At 42.0% G+C, this 20,237-nt stretch overlaps 1 protein-coding gene across 1 annotated transcript in view; it reads left to right on the forward strand.

Annotated features, from left to right (window-relative positions):
* Nucleotides 1–2,635: 2,635 nt before the first annotated feature.
* Nucleotides 2,636–20,237, forward strand: part of TNRC6B (trinucleotide repeat containing adaptor 6B) — a gene marked incomplete at its 3' end in the record, with an annotated part of 197,954 nt that continues 180,352 nt past the window's right edge. Inside the window, exons 1-3 of the mRNA XM_079716010.1 lie at nucleotides 2,636–2,709; nucleotides 11,005–11,078; nucleotides 16,941–17,031. Coding sequence (XP_079572136.1) covers nucleotides 2,674–2,709; nucleotides 11,005–11,078; nucleotides 16,941–17,031 — 201 coding nt within the window. The 5' untranslated portion in view covers nucleotides 2,636–2,673. The remainder of the gene's footprint in view (nucleotides 2,710–11,004; nucleotides 11,079–16,940; nucleotides 17,032–20,237) is intronic.

Here is a 20,237-nt window from a genome sequence, read left to right on the forward strand (position 1 = left end):
GAGGAAGCTACAAAACTAAGGTTCGTAACTTGACCAAGGCCACATGCCCAGTAAATGGCAAATCTGGAATTTGAACCAGGCAGTGTGGCTCTAGAATCTGTGTCTCCTGAAAAGGTGTCTCACTGGAGATGACACCCAGGCTGTGTCTTGAATGACAGTTTGCACTTAGCCTTGCAGAATGATGATTGGGTTTTGTCTACATGGTTTTCTAGACAAAGAAATATCACGAGTAAAGGTAAAGAAAGCACAGGGTTGAGAACGAGTGTGGCAGACTCCTTGTACTACTTGGGAAGAAAGGTGGGTGGTAAGAGATAAGACTAGAAGGACAGGGCTGGATAATGAAGGGCCAGGTTGCCAGCTAAGGAATTGGGGTTCTGTCATCTAATTTTTAAAGTTACACCAAAGTTACCACTTTTTCCTTTGTGTTAATTTTATTTTTGTTTTGCTTTCATTCTTTTTTATTGTGAAAAATATCACACAACCAGAAAAGTGCATAAAATACAAATGTAAAACTTAGTTATTGTAAAATAACCACCTCTGAGGTCAAAGAATAGGACATTACAGGGAGGGACCCAGCAGCTCTTTTTAGTGACTTTTCTAGTGACCGCCCCCCCACTCCCACCTACAGGTAACCACTCTTCTGACTTCTTTCTTTCCTTCCTATGTACCTCTAAACATTATAGTTTCGGCTGATTTTGAACAGAGTCACATGCTATATATTCTTTTGTTTGTGGTCATTATGTTTGTGAGATCCATCCATGTTGCTGTGTATGGCTGTTGTTTCTTGATTTTCATTTCTGTATGGTATTCCATTTTATGAATACGCCAGAATATATTTATCCATTCTACTATTGAGAATATTTGGGTTGTTCCCATTTGGGGGCTGTTATAATAGTGCTGCTCTGAATATTTTTGTATATCTTTTGGTGCCCATGTGCATGAATTCTTTGGGGTATATACCTGGGAGTGCAATTGCTGGATCATGGAGTATGTCTGTCTTTAACTTTAGAAGAATAATGCCAAACTGTATTCCAAAGTGGATATAACAGTTTACATTCACACAAGTAGTACATGATTGTTCGGGTCGTTCCATGTCCTTGGCCACACTTGTTATTATCAGACTTCAAAATTTTTAGTTATTCTGGTATATAATGTTATGTCATTATGATTTTCTTTTTTATTTTCCATTATGATTTTCTTTTGTATTTTTCTTACTATTGAGGCTAGACACCTTTTCATATGTTTTTTGGCCATTTAGATAATATAGTTTGTTTGTTTATTTGGTGATGTGCCTCATCTTGCCTCTTGCCCATTCTCCTATTGTTATCTGTCTTTTTTTTCATTTTAGAACTCTTTATTATTTTGAATATGAGCCCTTTATTGGTTTTATATGACCTGCTTTTTTGTTTTCCTGAGGATGTCTTTTGGTGAACAAAAGCTGAATTTTAGTGTCATTATATTTGTCCGTTTTTTGATAATAGATACTTTTTGTTTCCTGTTTAAGAGATCCTTCCCTATGCCTAGGTAATGGAAACATTATCCTACATTGTTTTCCAAAAGCTTTATTATTTATCTTCCCCTTTGGGGTAGATAGTTCAACTGGAATTGATTTTTGTGTATGGTAATTCTTAATTAACTTATTAGTGCTTCTCTGCCTTTAATATTTTTTTTATATTTTGTCCAAATTTTCTGGGCTGTTTTTAGCAAGATAGGATGGTTGGTCTGAATTACCTAGTTTACCATTCCCAGAACCAGAAATCTCTTTTAAAGTTTTAGTTTCACTTTGACTTCAGAATGATCCATTCTCTTCTGTAAAGAGGCCTTAATAAATATGTTTACCAAAAAAATAAAATAAAAAAGACTGAAAACTATATAGATTCATGGTTGTTTTTATTTTTTATATTTTTTATTTAAAAGACCAAAAAAGAAGCTTCTGTTTCATCTGTGCTTCTCTCAGCTATAAAATAACGGTTAGACAACTTAAAGCTTGCTACATAAAATGAACAACTGTACTTATTGCAGGGTAATTTTAGAATGTTATCTTTTAATTTAGAATTTTACCATAGCTATACACTATCGAACACTGATGATAAAACAGTTTAACGATGGTAATGGCCACCCCCCTTTCTCCGTCTATCCATATATTTAAACCTTGTTTTTTGGCCAGAGATGGACTGTATGCAAATCACATCCAGAATGCTTTTAGTTTGTGCCACAAAATATGAAGAAAATGTTTTCAGTTTATGGCAACTAGATCCATGACATATGATGCTCCGGGAACTGTTTTTACAGTCGCAAGATGCACAAGAACCGAATAGCAAACTCCCATGATTATTGGCAAGGAAAAACTGGCTACGTGGCTGATGTTAAATGTGCTTTTTAAGACAGCCAGATCAAGAAATGTCTGAAGAACTTGAGACTGTAGCAGGAAGATGATTTAGTAGTTAGTAAACACAGCCTTGGGAAGGCCCGGCAAGGCAGTTTCTTGTGAGCCATTTACAGCTTCTAGGAGGAGAGCACAGTGCAGGCGCCAGAGAGGAAAGCCTGACGTGGCCTCCAGGGAATGTTGCCGAGGGCAGCAGAGCCTCTTCCACAGGCACAGATGCACCATGGGGTGAGGTGGAGGCTTCTTGTCCCCACCTTGCCCTGCCATTTCTGTCTCTGAGGATCACGATGGAGGCAAGCCTTGTTGTAGCCAAGATTTTAGGGGTAAGCATTGCGTACTTGGAAGTTACGGCTCTCGAGCCACACATTTCCTTCCTGCCCAGCCCTTGCTTATACCATTTTCTTTCTCTTTTAAAATTAATGATTCCCCCAGTTGTGGTCCATGGATCCCTCCTCACCCCCCATCTAGACCCTTCAGGGGGTCCATGAAATCACAATTATTTAATAACATTAAGACGATATATGCCTTTTAAACTCATTCCTGAGTGTACAGTGGAGTTTTCCAGAGGCTGCATGGCATGTGGTACTGCAAAAGGTTGAATGCAAAAGCAGATGTTAGGATACAGCAGTTGTCTGATATTTGCAAAGTATTAAAGTCACTTGCAAAAATGTTAAAAAATGGCAATTTTCTCAAACTTTTTATCCTTTAAAATATTTTTAATTTAAAAATGTTAACATAATCATTTGTATGTTTAAATATGAATACATATTTTAAATTTTTCATAGTTTTAATTTTTAATGTGGTAAATATTGATAATTACAACCCACCTAAACAAAAGCTTTTGGGGGTCCTTAATAATTTTTAAGAATGTAAAGAGACCCTGAGCTGAAAAAGTTTGAGAATCACTGCTTTAGATCCCATCAATTCCAGCACGAATCTTAGTTTCTCTCTGAAGGCTGCACAGATTGTCTAGCCCACCGTTTTCTCTGCATCCTCAAAACTTCTGTGCCACATAGCTTAGTGCTTAGTTTTTGTGGAATTGCTTGGAGTGCTAAGTTTTCTTATCAACACTTATCAACAGTGTTAAGACCTCTGAGGACAGGGAGCATATCTTAAATGAGATTTTTTTGAGATGTCCACGATGTATATTGCTGAGCACAGCATAAATAGTTAATGGTTATTCATATCATTATTATCTTCAATATCAATATTAAAATTTCCCTTACTTACTGGTTTAATGGAGAACCAATATGCATTTGAAATTTTGTGAAGAACCTTCATAGAAATAGCTATTTGATTTTTTAAAAACCTCCATAAAATATACAATATGGAAGAAGAATAAAGGCTTTTTGATCATAGATCGTCAATGAATTGGGTACAAAAGCTGAACATGTTAATCCGTTTGATTCTTATGTGGCCAACGATTGCAGTAAAACCTGGCCAGAGGCCCTTGCTCTGAAAACACTGAGCATAGTGCTGGGCATTTCGTAAGCATCAGGAAAGCTGGTTGAGTTGAATCTGCTGTTCCAATAGCTGCCTTTGCTGTTCTTGTAGCTGGCAGTCATTATTCCCTACAATCCCGCCCCCATCTCCAAGTGACTTGCAGCGTGTGTAGGTCTTCAGAGGGTAGCTTTACTTTCTGTTAAAGAATTGACAAGTTGTCCTGGACTAAGCAAGAGGGCGTTAGTTCCATTTGACCAAACTGGATTAGTGGTTGAAGGTGAAGCACGTGCCTTTTTCATCATCCCTGCTTCAGACTGAGTTTGTTTTTTATTAGGCAACCCTCCCTGACTTACAAGATATAATAAACTTAACATCTTTATGCCAGGGTCCTGCTCTCAGTCCCAGAGTTTCTTCACAGCTTCTCCCTGGAAGTCTATGGGTCCATGCAAGTAGCACACTGCCCCGAGAGCCTAGCATAACTTCACCATGGTGTTTCTAGAACAGAGCATGATAACTGGCATGTGGCTCATTCACTGAATGAATGAATGAATGAATGAATGGAATCTGTAATGTGGCCTTGGATGTATTGTTTTTTTGTTGTTTGTTTGCTTTTAAATATTTATTTATTTGGTTGCGTGAGGTCTTAGTTGTGGCAGGTGGACTCCTTAGTTGAGGCTCGCCAGCTCCTTAGTTGTGGCATGCAAACTCTTAGTTGCAGCATGCATTTGGGATCTAGTTTCCTGACCAGGGATCGAACCCAGCCCCCCTGCACTGGGAGCGCAGACTCTTATCCACTGCGCCACCAGGGAAGTCCCCCTGGATATATTGTTATAAGTGATAAGCAGCATCCTTATTTGAGTAAACTAAGAATATTGTATTGAGTTGATTTTCTTTTTCCCCAAAAATGTATGTTTTTATTTCATAAGAGCTTATTGGAATATCCTTTGCACTAGCACTGTTTCAAATGATGGTGATACTGTGATAAAAAGACTTAGCAGTTTCTGCCTTCAGGAAGCTTATGACCTTGTAGTATACACGACATAAACAAGCCTAGTGGAAAAATATACAAGTACGGTTGCTAACCCAGAGGAAGGACCCATCCAGAGCACCTGTAGCGAAAGAGAGGAATCAAGACAAACTTCATAGGAAAGGTTTCCCTTTTCTTGCATCTTGAAGGTTGAGAAGAAATTTGCCCTGTGAGTGGGAAGGAGTCCAAAGGGAAACAGCTGTACAAAGTCACAGGCACATGAAGCCATGTGGTGCTTAAGGGAAATTGAAAGCAATGTGGTTTTATGAAATGAAGCTGAGAGGAGAATGGATCCTGGGCCTTATACCACGCAGTGGGAATTAGATTTCATCTTGAAGATGGATGAGAGACATTGCAAAGGCACTGTGGTTTTGCACTTTACAACGGTAATTCTAATGGCAGTGGGGGTGGGGTGGGTCTTGAGGGTAAAAAAATCAATTAAAAAACAAATGGAATAAATCTGGTGAGAAACTATGCTGGAACTAAGGCAGTGACAGTAGGAATAGGGAAGAAAGTACCTGTTGAAATATTTGGGGATCAGAATTGACAGAGTTTGGTGAGAGCAAGATGCTGATGATGGTCCCAGATTTTTATTTGAGTGGGATGCTAGGATTCTCTAGAGAGGCAGATTATTTTGTGTCATTACGTTGCATTTTTATTTGAGTGGGACGCAAGGATTCTCTAGAGAGGCGGATTATTTTGTGTCATTACATTGCATTTTTATTTGAGTGGGATGCTAGGATTCTCTAGAGAGGCAGATTATTTTGTGTCATTACGTTGCGTTTTAGGGACCTGTGGAACATGGGGTACAGAAGTCCACTGACATTAGGAAGCTATATAGATGGCTTTGAAGATTGTAAGAAAGGGGAGCCCTAGAGAGAGATTTGGGAGTCATCAAGATATAGCTAGTAGTTAAATCTGTGGGAGAGAATAAGGACATGAGTTGATAACAGCGGTCCCCAGCCTTTTTGGCACCAGGGACCGGTTTCGTGCGAGACAATTTTTCCACGGACTGGTGTAGGGGGATGGTTCAGGTGGTGATGCGAGCGATGGGGAGCGGCGGGGAGCGATGGGGAGCAGCGGGGAGCGGCAGATGAAGCTTCGCTCGCTTGCCTGCCGCTCACCTTCTGCTGTGCGGCCCGGTTCCTAACGCCGCGGACCGGCAGCTGTCCATGGCCCGGGGGGTGGGGACCCCTGGTTTATAATAAAAAGAGAAAGGGAGGATGAATTCCCGAGGAAGACTGTCCAGCAAAAGAGACTGGAAGGAAATGGTCTAAGTCAAGATAGCAAAACTGATGCATTTGGCCCCTTCTGTGGGATAAAGGGACTAAATATGTTCCATATCAGTTTGAGCATCAGAACTAGGCTCAGTCCTTGAAGACAGGAATTGAGCTGGATTCCTTTACCACAGCCCCTGCCCTCCAACCCTCCATGTACAGAAGCAGCAGCTCCTCACCCAGCAACACTCTGCCCATGGTGAGAACCTGAAAATCAACAGTATTGACAGGGGCCTTGGGCTGGCTGCAAACCTAGGGAGACGAGGGACCCAGACACAGCCAAGGGACCAGGAACTAAAGCAAGGTGCCCCTGGCCTAGCGACGGGATCTGCAGTATCCTTAACATCAAGGGAGGAAAGGAGCTCCCAAATGACAAGGGTTTCAGGTCATTCTGATTTTTAAATGCCAAAGAGAGGTTAAAGCAAAAAATTCAATGATATCCACTGTATTTGACAACAGAGAGCGATAGGGAAAGAAACCAAATTTTGATGCTTAGCAGGTGCATGAGAGATAAGGACACTGACACCACAAATAAAAACTTCTTTTAAAAAATATTTATTTATTTATTTATTTATTTATTTATTTATTTTTGGCTGCACTGGGTCTTTGTTGCTGCACACAGGCTTTCTCTAGTTGCGGCGAGTGGGGCCTACTCTTCATTGCGGTGCACGGGCTTTTCATTGCAGTGGCTTCTCTTGTTGTGGAGCACAGGCTCTAGGTGCATGGGCTTCAGTAGTTGTGGCTCACAGGCTTCAGCAGTTGTGGCTCGTGGGCTCTAGAGCACAGGCTCAGTAGTTGTGGCGCACGGGCTTAGTTGCTCTGCGGCATGTGGGATCTTCCTGGACCAGGGCTCGAACCCATGTCCCCTACATTGGCAGGCGGATTCTCAACCATTGAGCCACCAGGGAAGTCTCAAAAGCTTCTTTTTAAAGAGCTTGACTAGGAGAGGAAAGAGGGGATGGAAGGTGCAAAAGCTGGAGGAAATTTTAGGATTAAAGGGGATGTTTTTAGGAGTGGGCAGACTTGAACATTTTTACAGAATTTCCAAGGTGTTGAACTGAAGTAGAAGTGATTGGAAACTGCAAAGGTAGCATTTCCAGATCTTGGAACAATAACAACCCTCTGGTATTGGTGGCTAAATAAACCCATCGACCTGTAGCAGAACAGCCTCCACCTGCACTCCTTAGACTTTTGACTTTATCATTGGTGTTAATTAAATAGGTTCCTTTTTGCCCACTTGGGCTGGATGCCCCGCTTATAGAGCTGGACGTGTGGTACCCTCCCATCTGCCCTGAATCTCCTGGTCTGTGCTTGCCTCCTGGGAAGACCTTCCTGGGCTTCTTTGCTGGTGTTTTGCTCCACCCTCACATCTGCTGCCTCACTTAAGGCATCTCTTCTGGACATCTTGCTTGAAGTTAGGCCAGTCGCCAACAAGGTAGACAGTCAGGGTTTTCAGTGTTATTTGTGATTCAATTAAAAGTTTACAGGTATATTCTTAATAATCTGCATCTCAAGAATCATGACAGTTATCAAACAGATAACAGTGGTGAGTCCTGGGAAGACCAGGGCAGGGAGAGAGAGGACCATGGTCAAGGGCTTTATTCATATTGCTTGAATTTTTTTGAAATGAGAATTGAAATTAAATTTAAAAGAATCATGCTAAACAACCAAGTTTGAAAATTAAAACTTTATCATATCAGAGGTGTTATTAGTAAATATAGTTTATTGACTTTGTATTTCTTTCAACCTGCCATATTCCCTGTGAAAGATTTCAGTTCTAATTACATCTGTGAGTTTAGTTCCATACTTAACTGTGGAGGAGCTCTTGAAGCCTACTTGAAGTTTTGCAGGGCCTGGGAATTGATTTAGTCCAAGATGCACTGAACCTTCCCACCCCGCTGTGTGAATTTCAAGACCAATCTGGTTCTTCCGCAAGAGAATAGAGAAAACTGGAGCAGTTCAAATAGTTTACTGCCGTGGCTACACGTGATTAGATGGAAGGATTGCAGTGTAGTTCTGAACATTTCAAAATGATGTTTGGAAGGAATTTGCCATTACTCGTACCTTAGAAGGAAAACAGTGCTGTAGATAACTTGAACTAGATAATTTTAAATGTTGATTTTAGAATTAAATTTTGTTTATCTTGAACATGAGTGCATCTGATTCAGAGGTTTACAGCCCTGCAGAGAAAGTAATGTAGCTGTTCTGTAAAAACTGGTTTCCAGAGTACTTGGAAAACTGCCCAGTTTCCTCCGCCTGCCTCTCCTCTGTTTTAACTCCTTTTCCGTCACTGACCACCGGCAAGCGTCCGGGACCAACTGCCAAGCGGGCAAAGGACAGAGCTGGCCAGTGTCCTAAGCTTGTCTGTTAGCAAGATATGTAATAATGGGCTACTTTATGAAGTTAGTATAGAATTTAGACTACTGATAAGTCTGGAGAAGAATGTTTAGCCGGGGCAGAAACTAACCACAATAGAGAACTGAAAATTAGTCGGTCTTATCTTGATAGTCTGCAGTTGAGAAAAAATTTAAGAATCCTATCTTTCTCTGAGGTGCTGAGCGTCACACGTAACCACAAGGTTTACATCCTCTGTGAGGGCCAGGCCCATCTTGGAAGTTGCAGCTAGCTTCTTCAGCTTTCCCCAGTGCAGTGTGGAAGCGTCCACACTGCAGTATGGAGTTATTGGGATCACATCAGGATTCAGTTCAGCTTATGTTTATTGAACTCCTACCCGATACCAAATTCAAAGTTAATGTAAGACATAGATAGTCCTTGTTGTCAAGGAGTTCTGTTGTGTGAAGAAAACAGACCCATGGATATTACCAGTATTATATGGTATTTCTCAGAGGAGGAACACTTAGTGCAACCAGGAAGGGTACAGGAAGCTTTCGGGAGCTAACACCTGAGGCAGATCTTAAAGGAGGAGTAGAAGGGGGACCCCCCTGGTGGTCCAGTGGTAAAGAATCCACCTTCCAATGCAGGGGACGTGGGTTGGAGCCCTGGTCGGGGAACTACGATCCCACATGCCACAGGGCAACTAAGCCAGCATGCCGCAACTACTGAGCTCATGTGCCTCAACTAGAGAGCCTGTGCGCCAAACCTAGAGAGAAGCCCCCGCGCCTCAACAAAGATCCCACATGCTGCAACTAAGACCTGATGCAGCCAAAAATAGATAAATAAATAGCACCCCTTATTTAAAAAAAAAAAAAGAGGAGTAGAAGGGAATTAGGCACAGGGCCCTCAGAGACGTTGGTGAGCAAGGAAACCCTGTGCAGTCCATGTGACTAGAATGTGAAGTGACGATGGGGCTAGAGAGATCTTGAATTTAACCCTAAGGGTAGTGGGTAGGTATTGACTGAATTTTGGCAGTGGTATGTTCAAAGGTCAAATTGGCTTTTTAGAAAGGAAGATTGCTGGGATAACAGTGTGTATAAAACAAGGGTAAAGATAATAATTAAAATGTCACTGGTATCACAACACCATTCTATCTGAGATTTATTTATTCAAACACTTAAAAAAATAAGCTAAGGTAGAGATGATGAGAGATAAGAGGGCAGCAAGACGCTTTCGAGATTCAGTAAACCACTACCTCAAATGTAGGACTAAAGCTATAATTTATAATCCGTAGCCATGGGAAATGGAATGTGCTTTCTTGGACAGAAACATTAAGTTGATTGTGAAATCAACTAGGGGGCCAGTTGAAATCAGCTAGGGGGCCAGCTTCCAAATAGTGACCATCTTTCTGACAGCAGTGTAGCGTGTTGAGCAGAATATCCTTCTAGCACTTTTTCCTGCCGTTATAAAATGAAGGGACTGGCCCAGGATCTCTAAATGTCTAATAAATGGCTGTCATTTCATGTATATTTGTATATATATATGAGTATATATTTCACATACATATAAAGAGAGAAACATTCCGTCATGAAATAACATTTTCACTGCACTTATTAGCAACTTGCTATCATCTGATTTGATTTTGAAGAGGCCATTCCAGCAATTAATTAGAAACGGATTGGAGAGGAGCCAGAGTAGGCCCAGGAACACCAGCTAAGAGGCCTCCACAAGTAAGAAATGATGATAACAATGAAAATGAAGAGTTATGGGTGGATCTGAGATGCATATTGTGAAAGCAGGAATGACAGGACTTGCTGATGGACTGTGAGAGGACTGGGGTGGGGTGAGAAATCCAGGATGACTCTGAGGTTCTGACCGAAGCACCTGGGTGGAGGATGATACCCCCTCCTTATTTTTTTTGGTGGTGCTGCATGGCATGCCAGATCTTAGTTCTCTGACCAGGGATCGAAATCATGCCCCCCTTCAGTGGAAGCACAGAGTCTTAACCAGTGGACCGCCAGGGAAGTCCCAGTTATACCCTTGATTGAGACAGTAGAGACAGGAGAATGGGGTCTGGGGGTGGTACAGGGGTGGAGGGAATGAAGAGTGCAGTTTGGGATGTATTGAATCTACAGTGATTATGAGACATTCTCATGTCAAGTGAAGAAGTTGAAAAAGCAATTTGGTATTTTTTGGTAGAAAAAATAAGTTAAATAAATAATAAAGGTTTAACATAGGTTGTCATGTTTCTTCAGAAAGTATTTCAGTTCACATTCTTAAAGACCATTCACCTTTATAGAGCATGTGGCTGGTGCCCTGCCCTGTATTAAGTGTTTTACACATATTTCATTTAAACTTCCAAAGAACCCTATGAGGAAGATGCTGTTATTGTTCCCAGTGTTGAATGAGGAAGCTGAGGCTTGAGCTGTTAGGCCACTGGCCTAAGCGTCAATAGCTGGTAGCTGGAGAAGCCTGGATTTGTACCATGGCATCTTGCTGTGAGCATGAGGCTCATTGTTATTTTCTTCTCTTTTCAGGGTTTTGGTTTTTGCACTGAATGTAGTCTAGACTCATCTTCACGGGCTCGTGTTGCCCCAGGATACTGTCAAAGGTAAGTTTTAAAAATCTATTTCCACCGTGTATTGGCAGTGAAATGAGAGAGTCTTCATCTTTTTTTTTTTTTTTTTTTGCGTTATGTGGGCCTCTCACTGTTGTGGCCTCTCCCGTTGCGGAGCAGAGGCTCCGGACGCACAGGCTCAGCAGCCATGGCTCACGGGCCCAGCCGCTCCGCGGCATGTGGGATCTTCCCAGACCGGGGCACGAACCTGTGTCCCCTGCATCGGCAGGCGGACTCTCAACCACTGCGCCACCAGGGAAGCCCTTGAGAGTCTTCATCTTAAAAAGAAGAAAAGTACGTTTTGACATTAATGCTTCTTTCCAGAGTTCTTACAGAAGGGTATTTAAAGTGGCCATCACACCAGCCCTTTTGCATTTCCACTTCACTAGGTCCCTTTAAAAACACCTGTATTGGGCTTCCCTGGTGGCGCAGTGGTTAAGAGTCCGCCTGCCGATGCAGGGGACACGGGTTCGTGCCCTGGTCTGGGAAGATCCCACATGCCGCGGAGCGGCTGGGCCCGTGAGCCATGGCTGCTGAGCCTGCGCGTCCGGAGCCTCTGCTCCGCAATGGGAGAGGCCACAACAGTGAGAGGCCCATGTACCGCAAAAAAAAAAAAAAAAAAAACCACCTGTATTTCGTTTGATACTGACATTTGGTGCCTCATCCTTTTATGAAGCTAGAATTTGTTCTTAGATTTAGCAGTTTCACAGTTTTACGTGAGTGTAGCCTCGCTTCTCTGCCTCCGGTCCCTCCGCCCTCCGGTCTGTAGTCCACGCACTGCCAGAGTCAGCGTCTAACGATAGATTTGCTCACGTCGCACCTTTGCTTATACAGCTCTCGTGGCTCCCGGGCAGTGCAGATGTCATCCTACAAACCCCTCCAAAACCTAATCCCAAACAACATTTCTGGCTTCTTTTTTAGTAAACCCCTATCTGTAAACCTTACCAGACCATGTTCTGTTCCCCAGACATGAAGTTATTTTTCATAGCTTTGTGCCTTAATGGATGCTCTTCTCTTTGCTTAGATTTTGGAAGAGGGGAGAGGAATGCAACTATTTACTCTTCCCTCTTGTACTCTCCTGGCAGAATTTCTTTTTCATCTGTGTTCTGAGAGCACCCGTTGTTGTTACAGCAATGGAAGCATTCGTTATTTTAAGAGTTATTTGTATCTGTCTCCTTTACTAGTCTGTAAACCCTTTGAGAATTCTTGCAAAGGAACTGTTTTTGTAGTGCCTACTGGCTGCTTCTGGACACCTTGCTGAGTGCTATACGTATATTATTATTTTTTTAAATTAATTAATTTATATATATATTTTTATTTTTGGCTGCATTGAGTCTTCGCTGCTGCATGCAGGCTTTCTCTAGTTGTGGCGAGCGGGGGCTACTCTTTGTTGTGGTGCTTGGGCTTCTCGTTGCGGTGGCTTTTCTTGTTGAGGAGCACGGGCTCTAGGTGCATGGGCTTCAGTAGTTGTGGCACGTGGGCTCAGTAGTTGTGGCTTGCAGGCTGTAGAGCGCAGGCTCAGTAGTTGTGGCGCATGGGCTTAGTTGCTCCGTGGCATGTGGGACCTTCCCGGACCAGGGCTTGAACCTGTGTGCCTTGCATTGGCAGGTGGATTCTTAACCACTGTGCCACCAGGGAAGTCCTATTATTTAACTTAATTCTTGTAACACCTCCTCCTGACCAGTTTTATAGATGAAAATAATGAAGATTAGAAAGTTAAGTAACTTGCTCAAGATTATACAGCTAAGAAATGACAAAGAATAATGGTTCTGCTCCTTCAAAGCCAAAGCTCATTCTACTACACCACACTAGCCCAGCACCATCTGGCATGTGGTGGGGACCCAGTAAATATTTATTGAATAAATACCTATTGCAATTTAAACAAAAAAGACTTTAGTTGATTAATTCAGTCATTCTTACATAGAAATTTATTGGATACTTATTAAATGCTGGGTACATAGTTTTACGTAATCTGTTAATACAGAGATTAATGAGAAATAGTGTCTGGTATCAAAGGTTTGATAATCTAATAGGAGAGGCATTAATGTAAGTAAATAAATCCAATACAGTGTTACAGATCTTATAATAAAATTCAAACAAGATCCACTGGGAACCTGAGGAAGGAATCACCAGTTCTGCCTAGAGATGGGACAGGAATTACTTTATAAAAGCTGAGTCTCGAATGAGAAGTAGGGAGAGGAAAGGCCGAGGGAGTAATATGAATAAAAACATGGAAACCTGAAAGAGTCTGGCATATTTGGGAAGCTGTAAGTAGTTCACTATGGCTGGAACAAAGTGAACAAAGAGGCTTTGGCCGATGATGCTGGAGAGACAGGTGAGGGCTGGATCCTGGAGGACTTTGAAATATTAACAAATTTGCCAACTTCTTTAGAGAAGATCCAGCACACAGGCTGCATGACATTACTCGTATTTGCTCATTAACGTCTGCTGAGGCCTGTCCTGTGTGTGCTGAAGCACTGTGCCAGGTCAAGACTATCGGTCACCTACTTTATTCACCTTCCTTTTTGTCAAAAGGGCGGTAAAACTGATTTCGACCCTTAGACACAACTATAAGCCATGACTTCAAACAAGAATGTCTTAGAGGCTTTCTCAAGAAACACATTGAAAAACATTAAGGATAGTTCAAAATCAACCAAAAAAAAAAAGAGAGCAAATTAAATAAAGGACATCAGTATGACATTTAGTGAGAAACCTCTCAATTTCCATGTCCCCTTTGAATTGCCTACATAAGCCTAGAACAAACAATTTAAACATAGAACTTCACTGGTTTTATAGCACATGTGCTGTTTGAAATTCAGCTGCCTTGCAGCTTATATGCAGCAAATAATTGTTGCACTCGCTAAATATCTAAAAGGCCTGTATGAAGAAAGTCTCTTTTCCCTAAAGTCTAATCATTCCCTCAGCCATGCCTGCTTAGGAAAAGCTGTGCCTGCATAATTCAAGGTCAGGCAGCAGCCTTCTGTACTTTGAAGCCACCCAAGCCTGATAATGCCCTATTGCCTTTGCTGAGGCCAGCACAGCTGGCATTTGCTTGCTAGGCCAGAGTGGCTGATGTATGCTGAGGCCACTTGCACAGCTGACATTTAGATGAGCTTTCAGTACCACCACCACCACTGCTGCCGCCACGACCAACTGTGGCTTGTTGCTTTGCTGAGGCTGGCGAAGCCCCCCAAGCCTTTGCTCAGGCTTCTCTGCCTGGTGCATGCAGCCTTGTCTCTATAGAAACAGCCACATACCTGAAGACAGAGTTGCCATAACTACAGTTACACTAAGGTCATAATACAGTGTGGCCTATGCTTTATAAAATTGTCTTTTTTTTTTTTTAATTTATTTTATTTTTGGCTGCGTTGGGTCTTTGTTGCTGTGCGTGGGCTTTTCTCTAGTTGAGGCGAGTGGGGGCTACGCCTCGTTGAGGTGCGTGGGCTTCTCATTGCGGTGGCTTCTCTTGTTGCGTAGCATGGGCTCTAGGCACGTGGGCTTCAGTAGTTGTGGCTTGTGGGCTGTAGAGCGGAGGCTCAGTGGTTGTGGCGCACGGGCTTAGTTGCTCCACGGCATGTGGGATCTTCCCGGACCAGGGCTCGAACCTGTGTGCCCTGCATTGGCAGGCGGATTCTTAACCACTGTGCCACCAGGGAAGCCCCCCTATGCTTTATAAACTTCTAATTTGGCCTCAGTAGTTAAAAGCTAGTATGTAACTGTAAAAACTCATGTGGACTAATGTAAACCTCTATAAGGTCAAAGCACTTTGCCCCCTCACAAAAGACCAAGGCCCAAAGTCCTGGGCCCAACAGAAGCCTCAGAAATTTCACGTGTATTTTTCTCCCCAAATTTTGCTTCATGTCTGTTAATCAAGACTCTAGTCTCATGTGCCAGGTTTAGGTCTTTGAGAGACCTAATAAGTAGCACTTTTTCCCTAGGCTGAGTTCTATACCATTGAGAAATAGAAGGGTGGGGCATTTGGGAGATCAAAATATCATCTTTATTACTAATAAAGCTGTTTTGGAGAATGCAGCTTACATCTATGGGCAAGAGTCTTAACAGTGAAGCTCAGAATTCAGCAGACTTACCTGTCACAGGTAATCGTGAGGGACCTGTATTGATGGGTATGAGAGTGGAGCACAATGCGTGCTCCTGAGGGACAGCTGGCTTCCGAAGGGAAGAGACAGAAGGGGCTGAGCTCACATACCTTGTTTCTCCTTCTGAACTCACCATTCAGATAAGATCCTGCACCTCCACTGGGGTGGAATGTGTGGATGGAGTGGAGCCAGGAGTGAAACCTCAGGAGAGGGGAAGAAGCGTTCCTCTTTCCAGCGCATTCAAAGGAAAACGGCACAGAAATAATGGGGGTGTCTTTCCTGGTCAGCTATGCCTGTAATGTATCATCTATGAAATACAATCTCTATTTCAGTAAAGCAGAATGAGAACTTAAAAGACATTTGTGAAGCAATTTGTATACCAAATCTTCCTAGTTATGTTATCGAGTTTTTCCAGTGCTGTCAATTTAGTCTTTATAGAAAGAGTAATTCTGCTTTTGCACAACTGTCATAAACAGGTGAGGGACAAAACCAACTAGAGAAAGCCTGTTTCACTTTCTGTGAGCATCAGCTGTGTATTTTACAGAGGGAATGGACAGTGTCGGTTCACGTGGAGTGAGTGAATTGGTGTTGGTTAAGGGGCTTCCACTGTACCAATTTTACATTTCATTACATAAATACACATTGGTTCCCAAAAAACCTTATTAGGTGAGCACAGTAGGTATTTCTGTACCCTTTCCCACCCAACAGGTAAGGAAACAGATTTCCAGAAATATTTAATACCTTTTTGGCCTTAGGTCTTGGTTATTGAGAAGCCTGCACCAGAACCAGATTGCGAGGTCCCCAAACCTGCTGTATTCATAAAGATTTCTCTGCACACCAAAAGGATTCACTGTCAAATGTCTTTTTAGCTTTCATATTTTGTAGCTATGAGCCCTTTGAAATATTTGAAAGGCTTTGAAATATTCATACCTGTATTATAATGGAGATTTGTTTTGTGTCAGTTTGAGTACTTATTCCTTAATAATTAGGTACTTAATGAATTAATTTGAATGTTGCATAAACTTTTAGTAGTTTCTTTTTGGTACATTTTAATTCATAAAATTTTAACACTTTTATTGGACTCATCTTCTTCTTAGAGGAAAAATTACTACTTTTTATTGTCTTGCCTTATGAATAGTCTGTTCTCATATAAAAATAAATTAACTGACATTTATTTTATTAAGCAGATTTTCTTAAAGTAAAAAGGTGGGATCAACCATTAGAGTACACCTTAATTTCAGTTATAAAATACCATAAATGTTGAACATAAATTATAAACCCAAGAAACCCAGATACTTTCAATAGCCTAGCCTAATAGCCAGACAGTATGACCTGCTACAGCATAACAACTGGTCCCCTAGTCTACTTAGGTCGGCCTCTTTTCTGACAGGTCAGTGTTTGTACTGTATGAATTGCTGAAGATTTTCACTATTACCTCTGCTAAAAGTCAAAAAGAGGAAAGACATCTAGAACTGTTTAATATTCCAGTGTCTTAAACCTGTCCTAATTATTCTCCCCTAAGGTGGGGAAAACTCTCTCCCTACCTCTCTCCCTCCTTTCTTATCAAGGATGCATGTGTATACACACACACACACACACACACAAACACACACACACGTGCACGTGCGCACACACATTACGTAAGGTCATTGCTTCACAGTATCTATGGTCTCAGTGACAGAATTTCAGTATAGTCCGAGAAAACAAATTTTCACACTGAATTCCTTATGTGTTTTTTTTCTCTTCTTACCTCTTTTAGGCAGTATTTGTGTGTTTCTGCAGAGTTTTGCACAGAGTCTGTTCCCATGCAGACCAATGAGGGAGAAGTATCGGAAGAAAGCAGTTCCAAGGTCAGTGAATTACTAAAGGTGCAAATAATTTGAGCAGAAATTAAACAACAGGAGCAGTGATTGAGTAGAGTGGGTGTTATGTTTTAGGTGAATTTAGAAATTTGATTGATTTAAATTAGAACCTAACCTAAGATTGAGAGGATTTTTTTTCTTCTCACTATCCATTTTTGTTACACTCGGTGACAAATCTAAAACAAATTTTTCTGAACTCATAGAAATATTTATGATTCATTTGTAGACTACCTTAAGGTTTTATTATGCAAGTTGTATGTACTTATTTTTTTTATTTAGTTTCTGCTTTATAACAAAGTGAATCAGTCATACATATACATCTGTTCCCACATCCCTTCCCTCATGCATCTCCCTCCCTCCCACCCTCCCCATCCCACCCCTCCAGGCGGTCACAAAGCACCGAGCTGATCTCCCTGTGCTCTGCGGTGTATGTACTTATTTTAAAAATTAAAACAAATCAGAGGTGTAAAAGGTAAAAGTCTGTCCCTTATTCCTGCTACACAGAGGTATCACTGATAATTTTTTAGACACTTTTTTTTGTGTGTGTGTGGTACACCGGCCTCTCACCGTTGTGGCCTCTCCCGTTGCGGAGCACAGGCTCTGGACGCGCAGGCTCAGCGGCCATGGCTCACGGGCCCAGCCACTCTGCGGCATGTGGGATCCTCCCGGACCGGGGCACGAACCTGTGTCCCCTGCATCAGCAGGCGGACTCTCAACCACTGCGCCACCAGGGAAACCCTTTAGACACTTTTAATTATACATTTTTAAATGGTAATTGGTTTGGTTTTTCAAGCTAAAGCTTAAATCAGTGCTATCATTGTCGCCTGTGTATAAGTAGTTATGTGTGTGATTATCTATATCTGTATATATCTGGCTTCATGTCCAGAGTCTCCTTGGCTATTTCTCTTCCTGGTCATACGGAACCCTCGGTATCACTTTCACATCCCTCTTTCTCCTGTCAAAATTGTCTCTAGTCCCTTCCTGGGAGCTCTGAGGGTATCTCACACTGTGTCCTGGACAGTGCCCAGCATGTTATCTGCTCTGAACCCTCCTGAGGGCTGTCCCTTTTCTGCTGCCACTGCTACTGGTACTCTCTGTGGGAAAGCTTATTCTTTCACCAGAGCAAAAGTGGAGGGGGGTCAGATGTCACCGGGAGCCTCCAAAGCATCATGCTAATTGGAAGAAGCCAGACACAAAAGGTCACATATTGTATGATTCCATTTATATGAAATGTGTAGAATAGATAAATCTGTAAACAGAACACAGACTGGTGGTTGCCAGGGATTGGCTGAGGGGAAGGGGAATGAGGAGTGACTGCTTAATGGGTATGGGGTTTCTGTTTGGGGTGATGAAAATGTTTTGGAACTCAATAGAGGTGGTGGTTGTACGACATTGTAAATACACCAGATGCCCCTGGATTGTTCATTTTCTGTTATGTGGATTTCACATCAATAAATTATTAAAAAAACAAAAAAAGACAGAAAAAAAAAATGTCTGTGGGTTCCCATCAGGTCAGTCCTCGCTGCCTATTGGCCTCATACAACAAACACTTCACCAAGTTTTAGAGAGGCCTCCCCCTTCTCTGCTCTGTTGGGCTTTGTGGGCTGGGCTTCAGAGAAGCACGGTTTGTGCCCTGAGTCTCGGGGTCCCTCGTGAAAGATGCTTCAGCTTCTTTCTGAATCCCCCCTCACTGCAGTCCATGTGTTAGGTAGAAGGACAGATGTCATCCTGTCTTCTTGTTTGTTTTTTTCCCTCTCACCAGATCTCTTCCTTCTTTCTGTAGCCAAAGGAGAAGCCTATAAACTTGATCAGACTCATCTAGATCCTGAATCTGATTTAGGGAGAGTCAGAATATGTGACATCTGGACACACTCTAGGAATCTCCCCCAAGCACACACCCAGGTCACCCAAAATACACAAACCCCAGGATTTCTATAGTACCCACAGACCCTTCCCCAAGACCCTAATTAATTAATTTATAATGAACTACAATGTTAAGGAAGACTGGATTCTTGGATCTTCTGGTTAGTACATTCTCTCCCTGGAAAGCTAGGTTGTAACTGGAAGGTTGCTTGACAAGCATGTAACTAGACCAATGTAGAATATGTAATTGTACCAGAGATTCAGTTTCTACCTTCTTTCTGGGAGCAGGGGAGGAAGGATTGCATTTCTTGATTTTCAATTATTGAATATTTTATCAGTTTAGAATCAGACTAAAAGAATATTCCTTTTATACTTATAATAAGTAGATGCTTTGTTCTTTTTTTTGGCTGTGTTGGGTCTTCGTTGCTGCACGCAGGCTTTCTCTAGTTGCAGCGAGTGGGGACTACTCTTCGTTTCAGTGCACGGGCTTCTCATTGTGGTGGCTTCTCTTGTTGCGGAGCACGGGCTCTAGGCGCAGGATTCAGTGGTTGTGGCTCACAGGCTCAGTCGTTGTGGCTCGTGGGATCTAGAGCACAGGCTCAGTAGTTGTGGTGCATGGGCTTAGTTGTTCTGCGGCATGTGGGATCTCCCCAGACCAGGGCTCAAACCCGTGTCCCTTGTGTTGGCAGGCGGATTCTTAACCACTGCGCCACCAGGGAAGCCCGATGCTTTGTTCTTAAAAATTAGATTATAACTTTGTTTTCATCAGTCTTAGTTTAAGTTATGTTTTTATGACTTTTTTCTTTCTTCTGCTTCTCTTTGTTTAAAATCTTATTATATTCCGAATGATTTGACGTTAATGCAGGAATTTATCATAGTACTATGGTAACATAATTTGTGGTTTTCTGTTAACAGAAAGAAGTTAGGAAAGGTAACTGGTTTTGAGAAAAGGTGGGGACTTTTCTACAAAACGATACTGAAGTGTATCCATTTTTAAAAAAATAAATAATTCTTGAGCATGTGCTATTAGGGGATACACAACAATAAATAGAAAAGACGGGCTTCTTACTCTCCAGGTGGTTATGTTTCAGTGGGAGAAACAAATGTAAATAAAGACAGTAATTGTGGATTATGGTCAATACCATGAAGAAAATAAAATAATGTAATATAGGGTGACTGGGAGGACAAGCTTAGGTTAGTCAAGGAAGACCACTCTGGAAAGGTGACATTTCAGCTGAGAGGTAAAGGCCGAGGGAGCCAGTTGTGTAAAGAGCTAGAAGAACAGTATTCCAGACAGAAGAAACAGCTTCAAAAGACCTTGGCCTCTTCCA

Source organism: Hyperoodon ampullatus, assembly GCF_949752795.1.
Source record: "Hyperoodon ampullatus genome assembly, chromosome: 11".
In the NCBI taxonomy this organism is placed as follows: Eukaryota; Metazoa; Chordata; class Mammalia; order Artiodactyla; family Ziphiidae; genus Hyperoodon; species Hyperoodon ampullatus.